Source organism: Stegodyphus dumicola, chromosome 8, assembly GCF_044657685.1.
Source record: "Stegodyphus dumicola isolate Sdum_Otavi_A_Nest chromosome 8, ASM4465768v1".
NCBI lineage: Eukaryota > Metazoa > Arthropoda > Arachnida > Araneae > Eresidae > Stegodyphus > Stegodyphus dumicola.
Window position 1 is genome coordinate 122,055,960 of NC_140775.1, and position 24,575 is coordinate 122,080,534.

Here is a 24,575-nt window from a genome sequence, read left to right on the forward strand (position 1 = left end):
TGTTTGACTTCTGAATTAGTATTTGTTTGACGTATTATTGTATCTTAATTAATCTATCTATGTCAGTAATTGCAACCCAGTTTTATATTTACATTTCAGCAGGCTTTTTTCACTATCTTGTGTGCGCCTTTATGCTGTGGAAACGTAAAATTTAGTGCTGTTTATATCTATTTTACATTTTTCACCCAATCAATCTGAAATCAACTCGGTAAAGTTATTCACAAGAGTTCAAGGTAATTTATTGCTTTTTAGCATACAGTGAATATAAGAAAAGTTTTGAAAATGAGTTTTATCATCTTATCACTTTTTATAATTATTGTTTATTATACATTATTTTTTAACCAAATGGGCAAACATTTCCAATTTTTTATATGCATCTAGAATAAATGTAATGCAGAGGCAACTGAGATGCTACAGTAAATCAAGCAGAACAAGTTATTGTTCAGCAGAACTCAATTAAGACAATTTGAGGATATATAACATTCTCTTTGAGAGGGGGGGGATTTATCTGTGAGAAGAAAATCAGTCATAAGGAGTCTCGTGTAATAAGTCTTGAATGTTTTTATAAAGCCTTTGTTTTAGTTGAAGCAAGCTGTTTTTTCTGCAAACTTTTGTGTGTGAGTCAAAATCATTTATGGGAGGCTTGTTGCATTAGTGGTAAGAATCATTATTTTAAACGAACTTTGTTTAAATTGCCAGTAATGTTCAACCACAGATGCAAAGTAGTGACGAAATCAATCCTCAAGAACAGAGGCTGCCACCTAATCTTTAAACTTTTATTTCCAAATCACATGTAAGTCAGCTTTAGACGTAGTTTGTAAAGCTTTTTGGATGATCAGAGCAATAAATTAAAAGTGTTTTAACTTGTAATTAACATTTGCATTCACATCAATCCACCTTGTCAGCTGATCTTCAAACACCTTAATATATGAAAAGTTTTTTTTGTGGGGGTCAGCGCAGTACAAATTCTGTTAGGCATAATCTTCCAATACAGGCTAATCCCATCTATGTTAAATAAAGTGTGGTTTCTATAGCCTTCTTTCCTAATCATAGATTAATTTCCTAATCCTAATTTAACATCTCAGAAAAATAAGATGCAGCCTCTTTATTTGTGTGTACTGCTTTTCTATCATGCTGTGCCAATTATAAAAAAAAATAAATAAATAAATAAATAAATATGATGAATCATCCAGTACTAGCTACAAAGTTTTCGTCTGTGGCCACCTCTTCAGCTTCTTCATTCAGACTCTCAAAAATCAGCTTAACTCATTAACACAATACTCTGATTGACTGGAGAATTCCTTACTCTTACTTGTTTATCATAAAGAATTCTCCAGTCAATCAGAATATTACTCTTACTTGTTTATCATGCTACCTAAAAGGGGATACAGTCAAAAGTCGTTAATTCGGACCTCAAAGCTAAAAACTTTCTGCGCATGCGCCGCGTTGACACATGCGCATAGGCGTGCTCGTAAGACCTTTACGACTGCGCATATGCATGTGCGCAAGTGCAGAATACGTTTTCGCGTGTGCGTTTAATGTATAACGGAGGGTATAAGCTAAAATTATCTAATTATCTATTTCAGTTAATGTTGATGATTGCATTGTTCCTTAATCTTCGAATTGGATGCGGCTTATTAGTTTTTGCAGACCATAAGAGCAATTTTATAAAAGTAAACTTGAACTTTCGATTATGTCAAATAGAATTTCCGATGCTGGAGCTCCCAGAGGATCTACAAAACGAAAGTATGTTTCGATGTCCGTCAAACAAAAAGTGGAATTGCTGCAAAAAAATGGATAAAGAAGAACATGAAGAAGGTAACAGAGAGGTTAGTGAAAATGAAAAAATTTCGATTGACGAATTAGTCCGACACAGCAATTAGAGGACTTGAACAGTGGAACTTTGTAACTGAACAAGAAATTATGTCTGTTTATAGAATTAAAGAGAATGTATTATCGCATAAAAAACGAAGCAACTTAAACAACTTACATTGAAAGAAATGTTTAATAAAGTAAACAAATAAATATTAAGCTTTTTTTTTTTTTTTTTTTTTTTTTTTTTTTTTGTAAATTTTGATACCCTTTAGATCATAATTGTTCTTTATTTCATAAATGTTGCAACAACGAAATATTAAATTTGGATGACAAAAGAAAATTTTAAATTTTACTTAGAAAGGGAATTACAGCAACCTAAACATCATATGAAGCCATCAAAATCTGATTCTTCACTATCTGAATTAAAAATATTTAGTAAATCCTGATCTAAGTCCAAGTCTTCCAGATCATCACATTCATCCTCTTGGTTTACAGTCTCTTTATCTAAGGATATAATTTCAGCTTCTTTGAACCCTGCTATTATTGACGAAAATTTTACCGATTTCCACATACTTCCTATCAACTTTGCAACTTCTTCATAAGATGCTCTACGCATTTTACCACTTTTGGTATACATATGCAATCCTTCACTCATCCAACACTCCCACCGCTTTCGGACTTCAGCTTTGAAGGATTCATTACCTGACAAATCTAATGGTTTAAGATTTTTGTCAAACAACCAGGAATTATTGCTACGGTCATAGACAATTTTTGACATCTGGTTTTCACTGACTCAAGTAAATGAGCACACATGGAATCCATTATCAATAACCCTTTTGATTGGAAAAAAAGATCCCTTACGACACTGCTGAACTTTTTGTAGCCACTTGTGCATGATAATTATGTTATTAGGAAAATCTCCCTTTGGAAATAGTTTTCCGTTTAAAAATGACCATCGGCTTTAGCTTGTCACTGTTTGCGGCACAAGCTAACACACATGTAAATGATGTTCTTTCATGCCCCGTCGTAAGCACAGATACAGTTTTTGCACCAGTTTCATCAACAGTTCTGTTTGCAGGAGAGTGGAAAGCTAACGGCGTTTCATCCATATTTATTATCTGTGACACAAGATTTTTTTTTTTTTTTTTTTGTCAATAATATCTGTCACATGTTTTAGAAAAGATGCCTTTTTATCAGGCAGTCCATTGGTAATTGTTGCCCGACTGTTGTTCTAGTACGCACAGAAATATTTTTTCTTTTCATAAATCTGCTACACCAGCAAGGCTCTCCTTTGAAATCATTTATGTTCATTTGCTATAAATTTTGCTTGTAAGCGAATTTTTACAGTCGAAATTGCCATTCCCTTTCCTTGTTGCTCCTCTATACAGTTTGCAAGGTCGTCCTCTAGATTCTGCCACCTTACAGTATCACTTTTTTTGGCTCGTTTCTGTTGTGGCATATTTTTAAGTTCTTTTTCAGTTCTCCAATGTCGAATACATCTCTCGTCCACTTCAAACTCTCCAGCTGCTGCTGTATTTCCAATTTGTTCAGCATGTGAAATTACATTAAGCTTAAAACCATACATTAAACTTGTATAGCTTCTGTGCCGTTTAGGTGCCATTTTCAAAAATTTTCCGCTCCCTTCTTGCTTAAGAACTAACTATCCAACAAGTACTTGTATCCAAACTGATGGGATCTGTATTTGGCAGAATGCCAAGAAAAATTGATTCATGCTGAAGGGGAAATATGTCAAAGTTCGTTATTGCGAGGGAGGTGAAGTTATGTCCGTTTTGAAAAAATTTGCAGAAAAAATGGGTGGGGAGAGGATGGGTCCTGGAAGATTCATCGAATGGCAGAGTAGAGAGACTATTCAAAATGATGAGCATGCTGATTTGAAAGGGGGAAGAATGTTATTGTTCTGAGATCCTGTTTAGGGTGAATAAGGCATGTAGGTTCATTCAAGGGAAAGAATGTAAACGAAATAACGTTCGCAAAAAGCAACTGAGTGGTCTTTTGTGTGGGAACAGCACCAGTCTATGTACAATGACAAGGCCATCCAAACTATGTACAATGATCATCATAGGAAATATTTTATTTTTAGTGCACCTAAACGCTGGGTAGAAACGCAGCACCTGCTAAAAATTTAAGTTTTAAACACATAAACGTGTGGCGTTTCTTCCGGAAATTACGGTAGTTGATAGTCCTGCCTGCCTTATTTTCTGCAGTGATGAACGCTGGGCATCTCCTTGTTTGTTCAGCACTCTCTCAGAACAGCGTTTTTCCTATATAATGGGAGGCTAGAGACCATTGTAAAAAGATTGCAGATTTGGTCTTGTTTTAACCTCATTACATATAATTTTATTCATTACATTTTTCTTTTTGTGTTATTCTTCTTTGTACTTCAGACTTCTCTGTGTAAATTATTGTATTGTGTATTCTATTATATTTTTTATAGATTTTGGATCTTTGTATGGCATTAGGATATTTGTCTCTGCCAGCTGCATTAAAAATAAACAAATTACTTGTTTATCATAGCATAATTTTAGCATTGTTTTCATGTTTTCAATAATACTGTGATTCTTACAAATTACTCCCATTGGTTCTGGTAGCTGATATTTTTCTGTCAGTTCACAAATTTTCATTCTGCTTCAAAATCCTAATTAATATTAAACTTTATCACAGTGTTAATGTTTCCTTTTTCTAACTACATGTGGATCACTATTACTTCATTTAGATGACATAATTTTTAAACATTATAATAAATTCTAAGTTCCATCAATTAATTTTATGATCCTGCTTTGAAATAATCTGTGCACGAAACCAGGTAAAGGGCTGGAATGTGAGCCATTCTATTGAAAAAAATGATTCTATGTATTTTAATTACTTTCTTTGAGATACTTCTCTCGAAGAAGAAGAACCCAGCTTGATCAACTTTTCATTAGTAGGATTCCTCTTCAGGAGAGGACTGTAGAAATCAAAATTAGGCATGGGCATCATGTGAAACACATTTATACCTGTTGTTGCAAGTAAGATGCTAATGCATGCAAGATGATTTGAATGTTGGGTGAAGGGGCGGACAAAACAGGAGTAGAAAATAGGGAAAGTTAGCTTGAGTTCGTGTAAGACAAGAATTTTTCTATACATTTGAGTAATTAGTAATAATTAGGGATACATAATTTTCACATTTAAAACAGTAAAATTTTGAAAAAACAAAAAATCAAAGGTGAAAATTTTCATTTATTCACAAAGCAGTAAGAAATAGAAATATGTAGTTTTTAACCCATACTGTTGTAAAATAAACTGCTGTGGTAATATGGGGGGGGGAATTTATTAAAAACTAACATTGTTGTAGTCTTGATAGTCTTCTGGGTGAGTTTTTTTCCCTTCTTTCTGTAATTATAATGTTATAGATAATAAAATATTTCTCAGTATTTATACTGTTGATGATACTGTGAAGGCTTTGAATCAAAATTATGCATGGACATCATGTGAAACACATCCATACCTGTTGATGCTAAGAAGATGCTAATGTGTGCAATATGATCAGCATGTTGGGGGGGATGAAACAAGAATAGAAAATAAGGAATTGCTTAAGTTGAGTTTATGTAAGTCTTTGTGAAGTTTTTTGGCAGAATGTTGATGCGTTAAAAATCTGTATGATATCAACATGGGTGTCTTTATGAAAATGACTATCCATTAATAAGCTTGTCTTTTGGAATATGGTGTTTTAAAGACATTCCAAAATATGGTATTTTAGAGAATGTTGCCAGTAATAAGTTGGCTTCAAAGCTGATGTAGTGATGCTTGCAGCTACATGTGAACAAAATAATCTGCAAGAGAATTCATTTATTATTTTGGATGGCATATGTAGAATCAATTTGTTTAAAATCTCTGCTCTTGTAATTTTGTGCTTCTGATCAACTTCACCTTTCCCATTTGTAAAAATACATTCTGTCTTGTCCTTTAAATAACCATCATTTTGGCACATGAGAGGATTTTAAATTATCTGGCTGACTCCACAAGATGTGAATGAATATGTAATTTGACCTTTTTAAACCTTCATGTGAATAAATTCTTATATAACTATCTCGCCAACAAGATTTGCTTTATGTATCTAACATTTGGTAGTGCAAAATATGGTCTTTCCATAAGTATTTTTTGTAAGCTGAAGCAGACACTCATGTAGTGTGCAGAATTTGATTCTAGATATCTTACGTGGGAACACTGTCTTTCATATTCTTTCAAAGTGTCAACCATTTCTTGAGAGCAAGTAAAAGAATGAACAGCATTTAAAAGAATTTGTGCTCACCGTGTAGCATGACTTGTTTTTGATTCAGTAGGTTTCAGTATGACTGCAAATACGTACCTTCCTTGTTTGTCAGATGTGCTATCGGCCACTGCAATTATTGGCTTATCTTTTAGTTGCTTTTTTTTTAATTGCTTCTTTCTCAAAATATGCACAGAGTGGTATATATTTGTGTATCATAATATTTACATAAGGAAGGTTATCTGAGCCAGGGACATATTCTCCTAAATCATCCCATATAGCTAAGTGATCTAATTTATGTAGCAGAAATTAGCTTCTAAACACATTTTCATGATGTTCTGAAAATATTCTTCTTTTCCATTTTGGCACATTTTTATACTTGAAAACTACTGAGAGTTGTAGTCTGTCACTTAAACACATATGGGCATAGGGTAGGTATATTTTTCTTCTTTAAACGATTAGCAGTAGTTATTTGTTCATATAAGTATTCCTTTTCTGGTCTTTTAAACGAATATTACAATATGTATACATAACAAGACATGTGTCACTTAAGCCTTTCAGGACGGGCATCCCATATACGCATTTCCTGAGAACGTCTCTTACAGCCGGGCACTAGAAATTGCATTCAGAGGACAAGTGATGCGTATACACATTTAAAGCTGGAATGTTTTTTTCTGAAGACCACGAGATGACATCCTATGTCCATTACTTTTGAAGTGAACACAGTTTTAGGTTTCTGGCCTTGAGTTTGCTATATTATGCCTGACTTTGGTATTTTAGCGTAAATAGAGGTGGGCTCTTTAAATCGCTGTGTGCTAATATAAACATTCAATTCGCATGTCTGATTTATATCCAGTTCCTTTTTTTCATTCTATTCCCCCCCCTACTATGTACAGTCTTTAAGGGTTACTATGTGGAGTTTTGTTACGTTTTGCATTGCCTTCAGATATATTTCCGTTTCTTCTCTTTTTATTTCGGAAAGCCTCACTTCCAGTCTATTATGGGAGGACGCTATTTATCAGAGGAAGAATGCCCTCATATGGTTAAAGAACCATTTACTAACACAGATGAGAGTGATGATTCTAAAGAATTGGAAAGTGATACCTTTTCTAAGAGTTAAAAAGTGATACTTCTTTATGCTTCGAAATTTACCACACTCAATCTTCATTTTAAATTTTGTTACTTCTTACTGCAAATAGTCTTTATTGTGTTGTTTTATTAATTTTAAACTTTATTGATGGATTTTATCAATTAAAACTTTGGAATAATTTGAACAGCGCTTCCAAAAATTATTTTACAAGATAAGCAATTTTTATCGCCTCGGCGCGCAGTGAATTGGAAGTTGATCTGTCAGCACTATCCTTATCTTCAGGGCAGATGTTTTTATTTTATTTGGCTTATAATTCTTTACTAAATGTAGTATTTCATCTCGATGTACTCCGTCTTTGATATGATTTGAATCAAATTCCTCATCATTATAATTCGCTTCCGATAGTGAAGAAAGTGACACAGAGGTTATTGAAAATGAAAAAATTTCGATTGGCAAATTAGTCGGTATTCTCGACGCAGTAATTATAGGACTTGAACAGCGGAACTTTGTAACTGAACAAGAAATTATGTCTGTTTATAGAATTAAAGAGAAAGTATTATCACATAAAACGAAGCAACTTAAACAACTTACATTGAAAGAAATGTATAATAAAGTAAACAAATAAATATTAAGTTTTTTTTTTTTTTTTTTTTTTTTTGTAAATTTTGATACCTTTTAGATCATAATTGTTCTTTATTTCATAAATTACGGTTTCATATTTTTAATTTTATAATTTCTGCATGCCATCTTACCATATTTAAACTGATAACCAGAAAAATCGATAATCCGTAATCGCCGAAGTCCTAACGAGTCCGGATTAACAACTTTTGACTGTATTGCACAGAATTATAAATTTTCTTCCTAACTCTCCTTATCCTGTTTCTTAATCGGAAAAAAAAAAAAAAATGCCTGCTCGTAAAAATACTGATCATTTGATTCAGTATAGATAGGATTTGATACTGCATTTCAGGAATTATAATCATGGTGAATTAAGTCCTTTGTAATCAAAAAATACATCAGCATTAGTCTTAATTTCCACATCCGTGTGTGTGGTGTTTTTTTTTTTTTTTTTTTTTTCTCCCCCCCAATTTGTAGTTTTGATTTTGCCTTATATTGTAGACACCAGGTTTCATCTCCCACTAGAATACAATTTAAGAAATTGTTGTCTTGTCTTACATTAGTCTGCAAATCTTCACAGCAAGCTTTTTTTGTCTTCTTTTTGTTGTTCTGTCAAAATATGAGACACAAATCGCACACAAATTTTCCTCATTTTCAGTTAAAATTAAGTTACAGTTTTCTTTGCTTATCCCAACCAAGCTGTGAAGTTGTCACATGCCTATCAGCTTTTACCAAAAAATTAATTTTCTTCTCATTTTCCTCGTGCTTTCAGACTGAGGGACAGCATATCATTTTTTCATAAAATAAAATGAAAGTGACTTCTGCATGTTGATGTGCAAACGGTTAAATAAGCTTAAACTGGCTTCATATACTGGAGTTGAGATGTCACTTTTTTTAAGCACACATATTCTCTTTTTTTTTTTTTTTTTTTTTTTTTTTTTTGATTAGTTTATGGGTGCTCCTTGTACAAGGAAAATATATTTAGGTATGTTTTTATGCATATTTCAAAAGTATAAATTTACAGAAGAATTGAAAAAATTCTTAAACATGGATTGTTTTTATGTTATAGGACATTTTGTTATTTATATATAATTATATAGTTTCATGGAATATGTTATAACATTTTTTTTAATAATTGCAGTTGTTTTGTTACAAATATCAGAAAAAATTTTAATCAGCTATTATATTTCTAAATGTATTTAGTGCAGATAGTATGTAGAGAGAATCTTCCTAAGGTATTTCTATTTAACAGGCATTTCCCATTGCATGATAATGCAGTTTTATTGCAACTGTTTGTCTTCTGGATGTTTCTGTTACTATTGAGAAAATACTGGAACAAGGTCTCAAAAACAGTGCCTTTTTTTTTATTTATGTTTGGGAGGAAGCATACTAATCTGAATAACAGTATTTACTGTGTTATATATTTTGTTGTGAAAGTTATGGAGCTGATTATGATGATGTGTATCACAATACAACTAAACAAAACTTGATCTATTTTTTGCATTAGAGTCCTAGCTCATTTTTCTTTATTTTGCATAGATGAACATGCTAGGCGTCATAGGAAAAAGTCCAGGAGAAAGGATAAAAGAAGAACTCCAACAGTAAGCTCTTTTTCTTTTCGTATGTTCCAGTCTTATCTGAGAAAATGCTTGAGTTTTAATCACAAATCAGAATGCTGTGGTTTGGCAATCATTTTAACTGTTAACATTTTCTGATAAAGTTAAAATTTAAGAAATTGCCCTTTTCCAAATCTCAGATGCTAGTGCATAGTAAAATTAAGATAAATTAACTTAAGGTTAATTAAACAGTTTTGAGGTTTTAAAATACAATAATATGTTAATTTCCTTGCAAAAATGTACTAAGTTGATAAATTTTTATATACTTTTAGTCAGTAGCTTGTTGATTAATTTTTCTCTTGAATAATGGTGGTAACATTGATCCCTGGGGGGGGGGGGGGTAGCAAGATGGTCATGTTTTCTCCCAGTATTTTAGAATTTCTAGCTAAAAATCCTTCACAGTAGCAACATATTAATAACTTGTAGAGAGCATTTCAATTCATTCAACAAATTCTCAATTGGATTAAAATTTGGAGAGGTAGATGACCATTTGATTGTTAAAAATTTACTGGATTATCCTTACAGTCAATCTTGTGGTGATTGGTGATTATGAATGGTGGTACAGGGCATTATCTCATTGGAAAATGGCATCATTATTTGGAAGGAAATGGAAGAAAAAAATTAGCTGACTTTGTATAGTGTTTTTACACTGTACTTAGTTAACATACTCTGATCCCATTAGAGATCTTCCTGAAGATAATTGAAAATTATAAGAATATGCAAGTAAATGCTTCCCAGATTACTGCACTACTGCCATCTATTAGTAAAACGAATTTTAGCGTGACGGATTTATTGCTTTGTGATGCTTCAACAACATGCACATACTGTCATCTGCTTGATGCAGTTGGTATCTTTATTTATTTAAATGAATAATAGTTTTCTAATTTCGTTTAGTCCAGTGGTAATGAGAGTTAGCCAAGTTGTGGTCTCAGAACTCTGTCAGTATGAACATCAGCAGTTTAATACAGCCTTCACCATGCTTTAAAAAATAGTCTTTGTATATAAACTTGTGGAACTACCTGTTTCAGAAGTCTGGTGATCTGTTGTAAAGATCCCTGAGTTATTGTGTCACCAAGTCTATACTTGCCTGAAGCATTTACTACTAGTTTCTTACAGTATTCTTTGTGATTAACATAGCTTTTATCCAAGTTTCATAAAATATCCCAAAGTGTGGCAATTACTGGAGTTGAAATCTAGCCTTGCAATCATCTACAGTTTGTTAGCTGTCAGATTTGTATCAATTGTTGCCTTTGCCCAGGACTGCTATTTCTGTCTACTTTTTCTGCTGATTATAAAATGTCTTCTTTCCAGTAATTGATGGTTGAATACATTTTTATTCATTTGTATTCCTGCCAAAGCTGTGTACAGTGATTTATCCTTTCAATGTTTAATAACTGACTTGCTATTTCACTGAAATAAACTGACTTGCTATTTTTTACTTCTTATGTGCAAACTAAAGGAAGTATTGAAATCAAAAAAATTTTAGGTTTCAGATTTCAGCAGAAATATCTATTTTGACTATTTTTTTGCATGACATCTGTACATACACACAGAATGAAGGACTATTTATTCCAAAATGGATTTTTTGTGATGTCTATCCATATGCATGCATCTTTTCATGAAAGAATTATTTTGTATATGGAACTGCTGTAACATCTGGTTATGCATCTCCCTTTTTTATTGCAGTCAGCAGTACCAAAGGTACATATGTATACCCACCCTCTTAACCTTTATTTTCGGAATTGTTGGTTGTAGACATATACTTCCAATTATAAAAGTGTTTTAAATGACAAACATATTCATGTTTTGGCATTTTCAAATTTAGAAAGAAATTAATTTTATACAAATAATGAAATTTAACTTTAGAGTTGTCTGCTGGTTCCTATAATTATATGAGGGAAAGTTTTATACTCGTTATGAAAAAATTAAAATACAAGAAGTTTTTCACCTGTACGACAAAGATTCACTGAATATTTAATTTCAAAATTCGCAGTTTTTGATATTTTCAACTTGGCTTGAAAAATTAGTCAGTTAATTAAGTTGGAATAATTTGATGAAGTAAGTTTAAATAAAGTGCAGCAGAAAATGTGTATAATTTAAGAGGCATACGTGGAAGTCTTAGTGTCCACATCTGAGTTTTATACTTTGTAATTACAATTATGAAGTGAAAAAAAATTTTAATCTGTTAGAGAATTATTCCCTACAGAGTGTGTCGGCAAAAAAGAAAAGGAAAAAAGAACTTGCATTGCAGCACTGATAATATTTTATTCTATACTCGTGTTCAAAATCAAAATTTTCGCATTTGGTCAATTGTCTCTAGACTAGTAGACAGTGTAATATAATTTTATATATATATATATTCGAGGCGTATTCGGAAACTAAGTACCGTTTTGAAAAAAAAATATTAAAACAATTTTTAGAATCCAATTTTATTTTTACATGAAAATACATGTCTTAAACTATTTTTCAACATAGTTTCCACCAATGATCAAACACTTGTCATAGCGGGTTACCAGTTTTTGTATACCATCGTCAAAGAAACTTCCCGCCAGTTTCGATAACTCCACAGCATTTTTCGTGTCATCGTCAGATGCAAAGCGCTTGCCACCAAGCTCGCGCTTCATGTGCAGGAACAAGTGATAGTCGGACGGCGCCAAGTCTGGGCTGTATGGCGGGTGATCGAAACTGCTCCCAATGAAATTTTCAAATTAACGATTGAGTGACAGCAGTAGTATGGGGCCGAGCATTGTCATGGAGCAACACAATTCCTTTACTGAGCATTCCTCTTCGTTTATTTTGAATGGCACGCCTTAGTTTTGTTAAAGTCTCACAATATCGTGCCGCATTAATGGTTTCACCTCTGGGAAGAAATTCAGTAAGCAAAACGCCTTTCCTATCCCAGAAGACAGTGCACATGATTTTTTGTGATGACATTGTCACTTTGAACTTTTGTTTTTTCAGAGCATGAGTGTGTCTCCACTCCATCGATTGTTGTTTCGATTCTGGTGTGAAATGACACACCCAAGTTTCATCTCCTGTCATAATTTGGTTTAAAAAGTTTTCTTCCTCATCACTGTACCGCATGAGAAATGTCAGGGCACTACCAAGTCGCTTTGTTTTGTGAACATCAGTGAGCATTTTTGGAACCCATCGGGAACACAGTTTGCGATAATTCAAGCGGTCAGACACAATTTCGAACAAAACAGTACGTGAAATTTGTGGAAATGCCTCTGAAAGAGTTGTCATTGTGAAGCGTCTATTCTCATGAATTGCTTCATCAGCTTTCCTTACCAAATCATCGGTGACAACAGAAGGCCGAACCACTCCGAGCCTCGGCGTGGACATTTGTTCGACCTGCATTAAACATTCTTACCCACTTTCTCACCATTCCATCACTTATCGCGTATTCACCGTAAACTTCTGTCACTTGACGATAAATTTTGGCAGGTTTAACATTCCTTGCGTTTAAAAATTTAATCACGGCACGAATCTCACAGTCAGCGGGAGAACTAATTGTCATAAACATTTTGAATGCGCACAGCAAACTGAAAACACAACATCGAGCAACCAAAATGGCGACAATTGAAAGTCAGTGAACAAGAAAGACTAGTGCGCATACGCGGGACGCATACCACAGCGCTGCTACGGCGCTAGAATAAAATGGTACTTAGTTTCCGAATACGCTACGTATATTTAATGTATATAATTACAAAACAATTTTAATAACATAATATATTCATGCCTAGCATTTTCGTCCATTAAGCTGCTGAAAAATTTTCAGTAAAGACATTTAGAACCAATTTTTGACAAAGACCAAAAATTGAAATTCATAAGTAATAAATTTCAAATAATCCTACAAGCAAATACCCCAATTTAAAAAATCAATGAGATATAAAAAAAAAATGAACCACACCATGCAACATTCATTATATACATGCATGATTGTGCATAAGGCCCATGAGTACAGTAGTGTCTAAAACAGAATTTGTAAGATGAAACAAAAAAGTTTCTAATATCGGCTATGGTCCCCCTCTAACAATAATTACTCTTGTATCATGATTTGATTCTGGAAACTAAGCAGTTTATGTGTCTCTTTGGCAGTTGGTTCCGCAGCAATGCTGTTTTCATTTTCTAGGGGGGGGGGAATCATCCTAAACATATTCTGTGTCACATTCCAACAAATATCTGCCAGGTTACCCATACTTGGAGAAGTGCTTTCATCCATAAAAATATATAGGTTACATGCCCATATAGCAAATACCATCAAACCTCCACTGCTATGCTGGTTCGTTTCTTGGATATTGAAGGACAGGTAGTGGGCCCCTAGTTCTATTCAGATGAAGGTACATCAAAAATCAGTGGTTATGCCAAATCAGGTTCCTTCTATAAAGAGATAGTTTCACTGCTGATGCTAGTCCAATGTCAGTGTTTTTTGCACCACGCTGAACAGGCTATTTTATGCACAGACATGAACGGATGCAGACAGTACATTTTCTTGCAAATAGAATTCGTAAACAGAGTGAATCTGAACAAGTGGGCGAAACTTTAGGGGATGTAGAAGGCAGCTATATGAGCAATATTAGTCAGAATATATGGTCGGAATGCAAGAGATGAGAAGTTAAAGGGTAAGTTTTCTACTGTCACATTTAAAGAATCATCACAAAAATGAGAGGAGATTCTTCAGAAAACATTTTATTAACAGGAATGTAATTGATGTACATCCTCAAAGAAATTGCTCAAAAGACCTTCTGCCAGCTGTAATGCAGGCTTCACACCTATGGGATAGGGATTGATGCATATTTGCAGAGACATCAGGCATTTCCCAAATATCGCCAGCAACATTGGCTATCCTGGCGGCTAGATCCATATCGGTTTCAATAGGGCACTCGTAGATTAGGTTTTTTCATATGGCCTCTCAGGAAAATGTTTAAACAAGAGGAATCTGGTGATCTTTGGTGGCCAAGCTGTGGGACCACCACTCCATTGCCCTGGAAATTTCGTGGTTCGTATAACCAGCCATCCTCTCGACAATCCTGTGTAGAAAATGTCATTAGGTGCAAGGACTGACCCTTTTATACCATTTTACAATGTCACCTAGCAGCTCGCCGTTTACATTCTGACCATACATTCTATGACGAATATTGCTCATACAGCTGCCTTCTATCACCCCCTACAGTTTTGCTCACTTGTTCAGACATTACAGACAGTACATTTTCTTGCAAATAGAACTCATAAACAGAGTGAATCTGAACAAGTCGGCAAAACTTTAGGGGGTGTAGAAGGCAGCTGTATGAGTAATATTTCCTGTATGGTCTTCTAGAAAGAATAACTCTTCTTTGACATCATAAAAGTCATAAGAGAGCTAAAAATTTGGTGCAGTGCTGTTAAATTTTGCTGGAATAGACAACTATCAAGCTTCATTGGCTATAATGGCTTTTGGATGACCTTGCTCAGGCTTTCTGTGTGTGAATTGAGTACCCTGAAACTTTTCTCATAAGTTACACACATTGCTGAACATTACATTCAAGTCCTTATATACCAACTGTTAAAAAAAAATTTTTTTTATTATTTTTTTTTAAAACTGCTGTAGTTTTAAAATTTTTCTCTTAAAGACTTCCCCCCTTCCCAAATTTTAACTTCTTGCTGCAAAAACTTGACTGCCCTCACTGTGTCACTGCCGAATCTCGGGAGGGGGTATTCCTTCTGTGGTAGGCAACAAAGGCGACCACATTCTGACTCTGGTGAAAGACTTTTAATCCCTGAAACAATTGAAGTGATCTTGAAAGGTTGCAACAAGCTTTCTCCTCTGGTATGAAAAGAGGAACAATTGCATTCCAAGTCCAGTCCCCCTGAACGAAATTAGACAAGGACATTATCTATGCGACCTTATCACAAATGGTATTTTTAATGCTAAATGTTTATATTATTATATGATTCATCATATTTCACAGTTTGGGTTGTGATGAAATCAAAAGTCTCTTTTTGAGTTTGTCAGCAAATTTTAGTGAGCATCTTTTATTATGTAATGTATTGCTGCGTATGTAGTAACTATAAAAAATGCTGTTGACAGTGCGAGAATGCTGAAATAAAAGGTAATGGAAATACACTAAATTTATGTTTCTGCTATAGGAAAACGAAAATTTGAATATATATATTAAATAGCTTAAGAATAAACTCTTTTAAAAAAGCTTTGTTTTGCTTTCAACAGCCTGATATTATGTTTATCTTTTTAAAGCCTTCTTCATCAGAAGCTTATAGCGATGTTGATCGTCGAGACCGTGACCGTAAAAAAAAGAAAAAAGATAACAGACATCGAAATAGAAGTCCCAGCCATAGCAGTAGTATTTCTAGAGAAGAAGGAGAAGTCGATCAAGCAAGTGACAAGGTTTGTCGAATAAGTCGCTAGAACATATTTCAGAGGAATTATTTACGAAAGGCGGCTCTATTTCATTTTAAGAGTTGCAGTTATTTTTTATGTTGATAATATTCTATGTATCCATTCTGTTTCTGTAATGAAACTGTATTTTATGTGTTTTTTTTGTTGTAATAATTTTCATATTATTTTATCTTTTAAAACTGAGCTTAAAATTAACTACATAGTCTTATGGCTGAAACATATTTGTAAGATATCATTGTAATATATCCAATTCATATTATGGAGAGGGAAACCTACTAAATTAGAAATAAATATAATTTTAGGTGATAAATTTAAAATGCCAGTTTTTATTACCAGTACAAAGTTTGTTAACTTTGCAAGTCAGTTATATATACTAACTCTTGTATTAACTAGTTTATTAGTTTGATCATTTCAGACATGGGGTGAATAAAAGCGATTAGTCAGTATAAAGAATTATTTCCTTGAACAGTTCCTTATTTTTAGATAGAATTCTAGTAGAATACTGATACTAAAAATTATACTTGCTATTAGTCAGTCTTGTAAGCCTGTTTTGATATTTTTAAAGCAATTGTTCCTAAGATTAATTTGTTTTGATGTTTTTAAATGTATTTCTGTAGGTTCTTATAATTTTATTGACTTTCTTGTATATATGAGCGATGAAAAAATGTAATAATTCCATTGTTGGTTTTTAAGAAAACCCTTGTTCATTATTAATATTTATTTATCTCTATAATTTTCATATTGCCATATTGTATTATGGTTATAACAGTGCGAAATAATTGTTCTAAGCATTTTACATTAAAGTCAATATAAATGCTGAATAGCTCTTTTTCTATGTCATAAAAACACACTTGACAAAATAATGCAGAAACTACAGAACATAAAATTACTGAAATAAGTTAACATGAATTCCAAAAGACAAAAGAATTAATATGCAATAATTTTTCATTTCGTATAATGGTGTTTTTAATATCTCACTTTGTTAAACATTTTCAATTCAGTATCATCATATTGTGTAGTAAATTTTTATCATTTTTCAGCAGAAAAATAATTTTGTGAATTGAATTTCTGTGTCAAATTTAGAACTTTTTTGCAAAATTTGTATTCTGACATTTATTTTAGAAGAGGTAAACATTTTGAAGCATGAATGGCCATTAATTCTAACTTAATAACCTAAAGTAATAGTTATAAAAATCGAATATAAATATAATGATTTTTATGAGTTCGGGTAATATCATGAATTCATCTAGTAATTAATAATAGAGATGAAAAACTGCATTTATTCTTTTAAATTCTTAATTTGTTAATCAGTAACAGACAAATTAAATTTGAAAGAAAAATTAAATATCTTAAGCTTTGCAGAGCAACATACTGGCATGTGGAAGATGAGAATATTTTATTTCAGGTAGTGGCAACGCATTTCCATTAACCTGCTGAGTTTTCTTATTTAATCTGAAACATATATTTAATCTATATTAAGCTTTGCCAAATGACAACATTTTTTTTTTATATCACTGAGTGTTTTTATTAAACTTGTTGTAAACATCTAATGTTTTGCCAGGGACCAATACATTGCTTTTAAATCACCAAGTTTGTTAATCAGAAAGTCATTCAATTCACACAAAATATAAAATAAATAAAAACAAATCCAAACTTCAAGCTCTTGAGACACACATATTCAGGTGGAGGACTATATGTGTTGTAGGTGCCACCATTTCTTTCACAGTGCGGGAAAAATACGTATGTACAGATTCTTCATTACTTTATTGATGTAACAGAATTTAGGTAAGAATCATTTGTCTGCATTGACCTAAACATGGAATTATGGAAAAAATTATTAGAGATTTTTAAAATTTATCCATGTGTGAAACATAGTTCTTTGTTTCAAATTCATAATCATTAAATTGATTTATGCTCAGCTTTTGTTTCTGACAGTTGCTGAGTTGATATTTCACCAGGTTACTTTCAAATAATAATTGGTTGAAAGATGAATTTAGAAACTTTAAAAAATAAACATAAGACTAAAATTGTTGTACATGTATTGGTATTAAAATATGTATTAGATTACGCTCTATAATCTGAAATTCTTTATAGTTTAATTCTCCAGCTAACAGCTAGCATATTACATAGTAGTTCTTGAAAAATCATCTAATACAAAATAAAATGTACCTGTAAATTTGATAAAAGATAATGTTATATATGTAAGTTATTTTGTATAACCAAATTCAGGGAAGTGTTTGCACAATGAATATTTAGTTTTTTAAACAGCAAATTAATGAGCTAGAAAGTCAGATATTGAATTATGATATCACCGGTATAGCAAAACATTCTCATATGTACCCAAATATGCTTCTTTAATACACGTAATTTTAATAACAAGCTGAACTTGTGCCTATAATTTACAGAAATTCTTCAGTTTTCTTTATGTTAGATCCTCCTGTGTATCTTATGATATTATTTTCAAGTTCCTTTCCTGATTTTTTCTGATGTTCTCTGAGAAATATGCAGCATCAGGTCTGGCTACATAGATAAAGCTTTAAAAAAAAAAAAAAAAAAAAAAAAAAAAAAAAAAAAAATTTAACTTCAGAAATAATACATATGAGGACTGCTACAGAATAACTGTTATTCTTTGAGAAAATGAAATGCTAGGTTTTATTGCACAGATAAAGAGAGATAAAGCAGATTTCCACAATAATATATGAGGAGGATTACTATAGAACGACTGTTGTTTGAGAAACATGCAACACCCCCATTTTGCGCTTAGATGAAAAGAAAAAATTTTACTATATAGTAATATGTATAAGGATTGCTACAGAATGACTGTTGTGCTCCCTACCATTGTTAATAAAAAAATTGTTTAATAAAAAATAAAAGCAAAAATGTAAATATGATACCATCAATATTTCAGTAATATCAGTACTGCTAGTATTTACCAGAAAACAAAATAACATGACAAAAATAATGTAAATATAGTCGAGAAGATCTGTTGGAAAGAAATAAGCTAATCCATATTTTATTTTTAGTATTTAATTGTTGAACAATAAGATGTTTTCTTCACTGAAGAATAAAATCATGTTAGTGGATTATCACAATAAACAAAGAATATTAATATGGCAAGCTTCTATTACACTCACTAAAAACTACCCAACAAACTTCTCTTAAAACCTTTTTTGGAGAGGGGCAGGACTTCGGACTTTTGTTCCATGGAATTTTCAAATTCCATTCTCTTGTGCTCGAGAAGGTGAAAGATGTATGTAAAATTATAACTGTATGCATACATTGATTTTATTAATCTTTTCAAAAATAAAATTAATTAAGTCTGCATAAAATATAAAAACTAAAAGTAAATTTGGGCTGTGAGTGCACATGTACCAGACTACGTGCATGCAAAATTTGGTAGCTCTAAGTACCAAGTACCACCATCTTTTCACAGTATGATATACTCACTCACCGAATCTTCATTTTTTAAATAATAGAGACTGTGGTAAAAAATTTTACTTAGTGGGGGAGATATTTCTTAAATTAATTCTTTGCTGTGGACAGTTGAAAATAAAAATAGCATGAAGGACAACAATTAATAAAAAGTTCTCTCTCTTAATTCAATACTTATCATACTTAGTCAATTATATTTCAAATGTATATCGGTATATACCAGTGATAAGAAAATATGTAATTTGGAGCTGCGTATTAGAATTCAGAAGCAAAAATTAGTTATATATTATTTTAAAAGTTATAAAACAGTTTCCAGGTAATAAGAAAATCTTTATGTAAATTAGCAAGTTATTTTTAAGAAATTGGTTATTCATAAATATAAATAAAAAAAAATCTTGTTGCATTTTCTCTGTATTCAGGGAAGGATGTTTTCATCATATATGAATTTTAAACTTCTTTCAGTGCGCTGAAATTTTTTTCCCCCTAAATAGGTATCTATGTCTTATCAAATAACTAGCAACAATGTTTCTATAAATGTTAAGTTATCAGTAAAATCCTTTTTAAATGGCAAGTCATCAGTTTATTTTATATATGTTTTATAATTACATTATCAACTCAGAAGTGTTATATTTTCTAAACAGCTATACATTTATTTACTTTGTTACAATCCCATTTAATTCTGATTAGTGACAGAATCCACAAACATCACAGTAGTGCCCTACATCCATTAATAAATTATAAGGTGTATTATGAATAATTGAAATGCAAATAACAGCAAATGCTATAGTATGTATTACATTTGTATCATATTAGTAATAATTGATGAATTTCACAAAGTAATATATTACCTAAGTTAAGTTAGTAAAATATACCAAATACTACATTACATATTGTGTACTACTAATTAATGTGAAGTGTAGTAAACACTGTAAAATACTCTCCTGCTAGTAAATGTGGAAGTGATTCTGCTGTCCTCAAAAGATGACAAAGCAATAAGGAGATTTAGTATCTACATTGCACAATGTAATTAATTTACTGTTTTAAGAGATAATAGAAATAGAAGTAATTTCTTTTTACTAACATGCTTAGGTATGGTAAACAAAAATAAAAAGTGAGTCGAACAGTTACCCTAATTTGTTAAAACCATGCAACAACTTCTTTCCATTACATTTACAGCTGCCTATGAATGGTAGGATAGCATCTACAATAGCTAAGGATAACATCTACAATGTGATCTTAACCTTGTATGGTCAATGTTGATCTCTTCACTCTCTTTTCAGTTCGTTTAAATTTGTCCAAAGCATAAATGCACATACTAATAATCGTAATTGCTGTGAAGAGACAGTTATGAGCATGCCTAAGTTTCTCTGTTTTGCTAAGTTAATGAGCTGCTCTTATTTAACTTGTATTTTGAAACTTGTATTCAACTTGCATTTGACTTATATTCTTTTTCTTTTGGGGGCGAACCTTTGTATTTTGACCATATTTGGCTGTATCATTAGGAGAAGAAGTCCGTTATAAACTGCTGATGCAGGACTATTATTAATTAAATATAGTTTTAAAACCATATCTGGTTTTTCCATAATTTTTCTGAAATGTGTGTAAATGAAATAGTGTAGAATTATTTATGGATTTATGCATTTTCTCATTTTATTACTTTTGATAAGCCAGTTTTAGGCAGAATTTATGTGCTATAACAATGTTATTAGTTTTTAAAAATAACATTTTGAAAAGAGAAATCAAATTGGTTACTGTCAGCAGTTAAAGTAATCAGGATTACTGTTTTAAAAAAAAACCATATAGCCATTTTTGAAGGTTAGAAATGTTACAAATTCAGTTATTATTTTAATAATTAAATATGGAAACATATTCCAGGTTGTATTTTAAATGTGTGCATTTTATTTCATTGATGCTATTATTTTAATGACCAAATAGTTGTTTAAATATAACTTTTTTTAAATTAATCAAAAGCCTCAGTCATTCACAAATAGGCCATTTCAACCTTAGATATTGCTTTTGTAGAAATTCAGTACATTTTTTGAGTCTAGCACAAAGTGCGTTCAGTTTTTCTATGAAGCTTTTGTGAATCTGGAGTTGAATTTTGCATGATTTTGAATTGGTGGTTTTCTTCCCCATAGCATAAACCATATTTAATTTCAAGACTTACATAAGAAATGTAACCATTACATAAAAAGCAGGTACAGTGTGTGCTTTTCAGAAAAAACATGTTATTTATAGGTTTCTGTTAGGAGAATTTCTAGGGAATAACTTTTTCTTTGACATTTATTTAGCACTTAAATTATTCTTTATATTTCCATTTACTTCATTTTAGGATACCTTTAGTTTTAGTTTCTATAAATTTTGCTTCTGTAAAAGTACAAATGCACTTCAAATCTATCTTTGGAGTAGTCCTTCAAGGTTTAATGATTAAATGTCATTAATTTCAAGGAAAATGTACTTTATTTCAAAATAAATAGTAATATAGTTTTTGTGAATAAGTATTATCATTTCATTTGTCAGATAATAGCTTATTAATAGTCAATCATAAAATGTTTATGCAAACTATATACGAAAATGTAATGATTTTATTTATCCCTTTTACATTGGCATATTGAAGTCATCATGTTATGATGCAGTGAGTAATTTTTGTTGAATCATAAATTTTACTGATGCACCTTTTTTGCAGTTTAGCCAGTAGAAAGTAATTATCTCTACATCATTAAAATATCTTAGAAACATCAATCCATTTATTGTTATCAAAATTTATGTAAAAAAAACTGAGTGTTAAATTCTGGCATTGAATCTTGAAAATCATATTACTTCAGAGAAAATCGATTTAATTCTGTGTGGATTAATAGAAAATCAAAGCTCTCGTCTTGGAACATTTTATTAGAGGTATTCCATTTTTGTATTAGATAATATAAAAGCTTTACATATTTTAATTTGGGTTTTAAAAATTTTCATTTGATTTTATGTATCTTAATCCACTTTGATTATTTTATTTGCTGTAATTAAATGTTAATTTTAAATAACGTATTTTGTATTTGAATCCATATTACTTCACTGCAATGTATGCTGTTACATAAAGTGCTTTCTTTTTTTCTTTTGTATAATTGAATCAGTATTATTAGTTAATGATTTTCTTTGCGTTTAAAAAAAACTAATTATTAATTTAAAATACAGATATTCTGTTTAAATTCAGTTTGAGATTCAATTGATAAACTTTCGTGTGCTACTTTGAACATTTAATTTTTTTTCAATAACTTTCATGCTATATATGTTACAGTAATGTGAAAATTTAAATGAAAGCTAATATATTTTGATACAGTTAGAATACACTTATAAATATTTCTGATTATCCATATTAATAATTCAGTGAAAATGTATGCATGATTGATTGATTTTTTTTAATTTAATGAAAACACCACATCTGATAAAGTCACTTACGAGATAAATTTGTATGACTTGAAACTTATTCTGCATTTGAATTATAATCTATCATTTTTTGCCCTTTTATTTCTTATAATTGGCAATTCCAGTTTCCAAAATTTATTTTATTTACTTGTCCTAATTTTTCTATCATTTAAATTTTTATTGGAAAATTATTTTTGCTGGGATTGTAAATGGAAAAACTCGAGAAAAGTTGCTCAAGCTTGTTGCCAAAAAAGGTTTATTAAGCTTATATCAGTAAAAAAAAACAGGCATTTTACATTTTGCTTTTCCAGACAAAAATGAAAAGAACTATTTTGTATGTTTCTTTCCAAATTAATAACAGATGTAAGTTGATTATATGGGTTAATGTCCTTATATAACTTAAGAGTGCATCTGCTTTATTTTTCTCCCATGCATACATATCAGACTGGCACATTGCTTGGCATCCGTAAACCTAAAGGGGTGAGTTAATGTTATGATTCTTATATATCATAACATGCTATTAACATATGTTTATGAACAGAACTGTAAAATAATATAAATGATTTTTTTATTCTTAATTATCAAAATAATAAAAAAAGTTTTCTGTATTTAATTTTTTTAATATTCTGAAGCCCAGCTCTTTGAATCTGTATATAATGTTCTTTCTTAATTTATGGTCTTATAAATCATTAAAATGTTTTATTTTCTAAATATTCAAAACAGTAGTCTAATAATTTTAGTTATTACACTATTAATAAGTTGTTTTAAGATATAAAAGCAGTCAACTTAATTAGATTTGAAGTGGTTAATTTTCTTTTGGATACTTTAATGTACTACTTAACAGCTCATATTGAGATAATGAAAATAATTAGAACTACTGTGGCTAATTGTAGGTCATTCTGTGTGAGTAGTACAAGTATTTTAATGCTCATAAATTAAAAATATATATATATATAATTTCTAGCTGGAAATTTTAAAGTAAGTGCATGTTTTGTATGGATTAATAATTTGTTTAAGCTTTTGTTGACTAGCTTTTTGACAGGATGACAGAAATAGTACATATAAACATACATGTATATGTTAATCCCCTTTTTTCTATAAATGTATTTCATTTACTTTCTAGAATTAGTTTCTCTCACTCTGTTAATACAATTTATTTTTATTATTTATTTCCTTTAGAAATTCTCAGAGAGTGATGCAAGTGAGGAAGAATTAGAACATCGCAGACGTCTTTTACTTCAGCAGTTAGCAGCTCATCAGTGAACAGAAACCAAGTCGATCAATTTGAACTTCCTAATCTTTACAATTAATGTAGATAACTGATTTTCAATTTCTTAATGGTGTATAATCAATATAGGAAATATATTGACTCTAGAAGTTTTGTTTAATAATTTTTTTAAATCTGGAAATCTATAAAATTCATGATTTTTTCAATGAGAATCTATTACCTGAACTGTATTTTATACATGCTTTGTTGTCAATAAAGATATAAATATGGAATTGTGTTTTACTTGAAAGTAAATTTAATACAATGAAGGAATAGAATATATTCTCTTCTGCCATATGAGAAAGCTCATTTGGGAGACTTACATACATAATATTTAAAAAATGACTAAAATGTATGTTGAAATGTTGATTTGGCTTGCGACCAAATTGCAGTTTGCATTTATTTGATTATAATTTGGTAATTAAATCTTTTAAGGTTTTAATAACATTTTTAACAGTAATTTTATTCGTTTCTGCCTATATATGTAAATAAACGGCTTAATTGTATTTTTTATTAAATCAATAAGAAATGCCTGTTTTAAAGATATAGCAGAAAGGAAAGACTAAAATTTAAAGTAATTTAAATTGATTACACTCTGTATATAAATCAAGGGGAATATCTCTTGGATTTTTACCAAAGAAATATAAAAAGCTTATTTT

General features: G+C 31.0%; 1 protein-coding gene across 2 annotated transcripts in view; it reads left to right on the plus strand.

The window, feature by feature from the left end:
* Positions 1–24,149, plus strand: part of Prp40 (pre-mRNA processing factor 40) — a 149,441-nt gene extending 125,292 nt beyond the window's left edge. Inside the window, exons 24-27 of one of the 2 annotated variants that reach the window (XM_085822344.1) lie at positions 9,330–9,391; positions 15,642–15,791; positions 23,094–23,129; positions 23,829–24,149. In XM_085822344.1, coding sequence (XP_085678470.1) covers positions 9,330–9,391; positions 15,642–15,791; positions 23,094–23,129; positions 23,829–23,912 — 332 coding nt within the window. In that variant the 3' untranslated portion in view covers positions 23,913–24,149. The remainder of the gene's footprint in view (positions 1–9,329; positions 9,392–15,641; positions 15,792–23,093; positions 23,130–23,828) is intronic. The other variant, XM_085822345.1, reaches the window with a different exon arrangement.
* The last annotated feature ends 426 nt before the right edge of the window (positions 24,150–24,575 follow it).